At 55.9% G+C, this 1,682-nt stretch overlaps 1 protein-coding gene across 1 annotated transcript; it reads right to left on the reverse strand.

Annotated features, from left to right (window-relative positions):
- Positions 1-525: 525 nt before the first annotated feature.
- On the reverse strand, positions 526-1,458 carry LOC118700688 (olfactory receptor 14A16-like). The gene has a single exon (XM_036405283.2). The coding sequence runs from the start codon at positions 1,456-1,458 to the stop codon at positions 526-528; it is 933 nt and encodes a 310-aa protein (XP_036261176.2).
- Positions 1,459-1,682: the final 224 nt, after the last annotated feature.

Genomic DNA, 1,682 nt, shown 5'->3' on the forward strand with positions numbered 1-1,682 from the left:
GAGGCGTCAGCGCTGCCCCAGCAGGGCCCATGGCCTGTCCCTGCTGCAGCCCCGGCACTGCCACCCCCAGGGCTGTGCCCGGCCCCGAGAGCACTCAGGCCCTGCAGCAACACCAGGGCCACCAGGGCAGCGGGGCAGGGCCACGGCAGCAGCACTGGCAACACCAAGTGCTGCTGCTACTGCTGCTGGGCACAGCTGCTGGGGCAGCACTGATCTGCCCCAGCTCTGCACACAGACATTGCTGCTGCAGCTCCAGAGAAGGCAACAAAAGGGCATCTCTGCAGAAAACTCTGCTGGGACATCCTTTAGTTCTTTTAAAACCACCAAGAGCACAGCCCCTCATTGACACAGTGTGTGGCCACAGGGAAGGTGGAGAGAAACAAAATGACCAATGGCCCAATGACATTTATTTGTAGAAAAGATTAAAAACCTAAAATAAAAGATAAAGAACCTCCAAAATGAAGCCAACATGTACTATCAAAGGTGACTTTTATTACAAGTGATTTGCAGAAATTGGCCAGGAGTTTAATGTTTCTGAAACCATCCAGTTATCAGTCTCCACAGTGAAGCCTTGAGCTCCTGGTTCCTCAGGCTGTAGATGAGGGGGTTCAGGGCTGGAGGCACCACCGAGTACAGAACTGACAGGGCCAGATCCAGGGATGGGGACGAGATAGAGGGGGGCTTCAGTTGGGCAAATGTGCCAATGCTAAGGAACAGGGAGAGCACGGCCAGGTGAGGGAAGCAGGTGGAAAAGGCTTTGTGCCGTCCCTGCTCAGAGGGGATCCTCAGTACAGCCCTGAAGATCTGCACATAGGAGAAAACAATGAACACAAAACAGCCAAATGCTAAACACACACTAACAGCAATGAGCCCAAGTTCCCTGAGGTTGGAGTGTGAGCAGGAGAGTTTCACAATCTGTGGGATTTCACAGAAGAACTGGTCCAGGCCATTGCCATGGCACAGGGGCAGGGAAAATGTATTGGCTGTGAGCATGAGAGCATTGAGAAAGGCACTGGCCCAGGCAGCTGCTGCCATGTGGGCACAAGCTCTGCTGCCCAGGAGGGTCCCGTAGTGCAGGGGTTTGCAGATGGACACGTAGCGGTCGTAGCACATAGTGGTGAGGAGAAAATACTCTGCTCCCATGAAGAAGATCAGAAAAAAAACCTGAGTAGCACATCCAGTGTAGGAGATGTTGCTGGTGTCCCAGAGGGAATTGTGCATGGCTTTGGGGACAGTGGTGCAGATGGAGCCCAGGTCAGCGAGGGTCAGGTTGAGCAGGAAGAAGAACATGGGCGTGTGCAGGTGGTGGCCGCAGGCTACGGCGCTGATGATGAGGCCGTTGCCCAGGAGGGCAGCCAGGGAGATGCCCAGCAAGAGGCAGAAGTGCAGGAGCTGCAGCTGCCGCGTGTCTGCCAATGCCAGCAGGAGGAAGTGCCTGATGCAGCTGCTGTTGGACATTTGCAGTGCCGTGGCGTGGGGATCTGTAAGAAAAGTAATCATGGAATAGTTGGGTTTGGAGAGGACTTGAAATATCCCAGCAGAGCCTGGGGACACTTTCCCCCCACTGCCTGCCCAGGGCTCTGCTGCCTGGAGCTGTCCCTGCCAGCAGCTGCTTCCCTGTGCCCAGGGCTGGGTCCTGCCAGTGCTGCCAGAGCCCAGCCCAGCCCTGGGGGCTCAGCTCT

Source organism: Molothrus ater, chromosome 34, assembly GCF_012460135.2.
Source record: "Molothrus ater isolate BHLD 08-10-18 breed brown headed cowbird chromosome 34, BPBGC_Mater_1.1, whole genome shotgun sequence".
In the NCBI taxonomy this organism is placed as follows: Eukaryota; Metazoa; Chordata; class Aves; order Passeriformes; family Icteridae; genus Molothrus; species Molothrus ater.

Bases quoted from the DNA above. Each gene is read 5' to 3' on its own strand.
- LOC118700688 (XM_036405283.2), bottom strand. From the start codon at position 1,458: ATGTCCAACAGCAGCTGCATCAGGCACTTCCTCCTGCTGGCATTGGCA.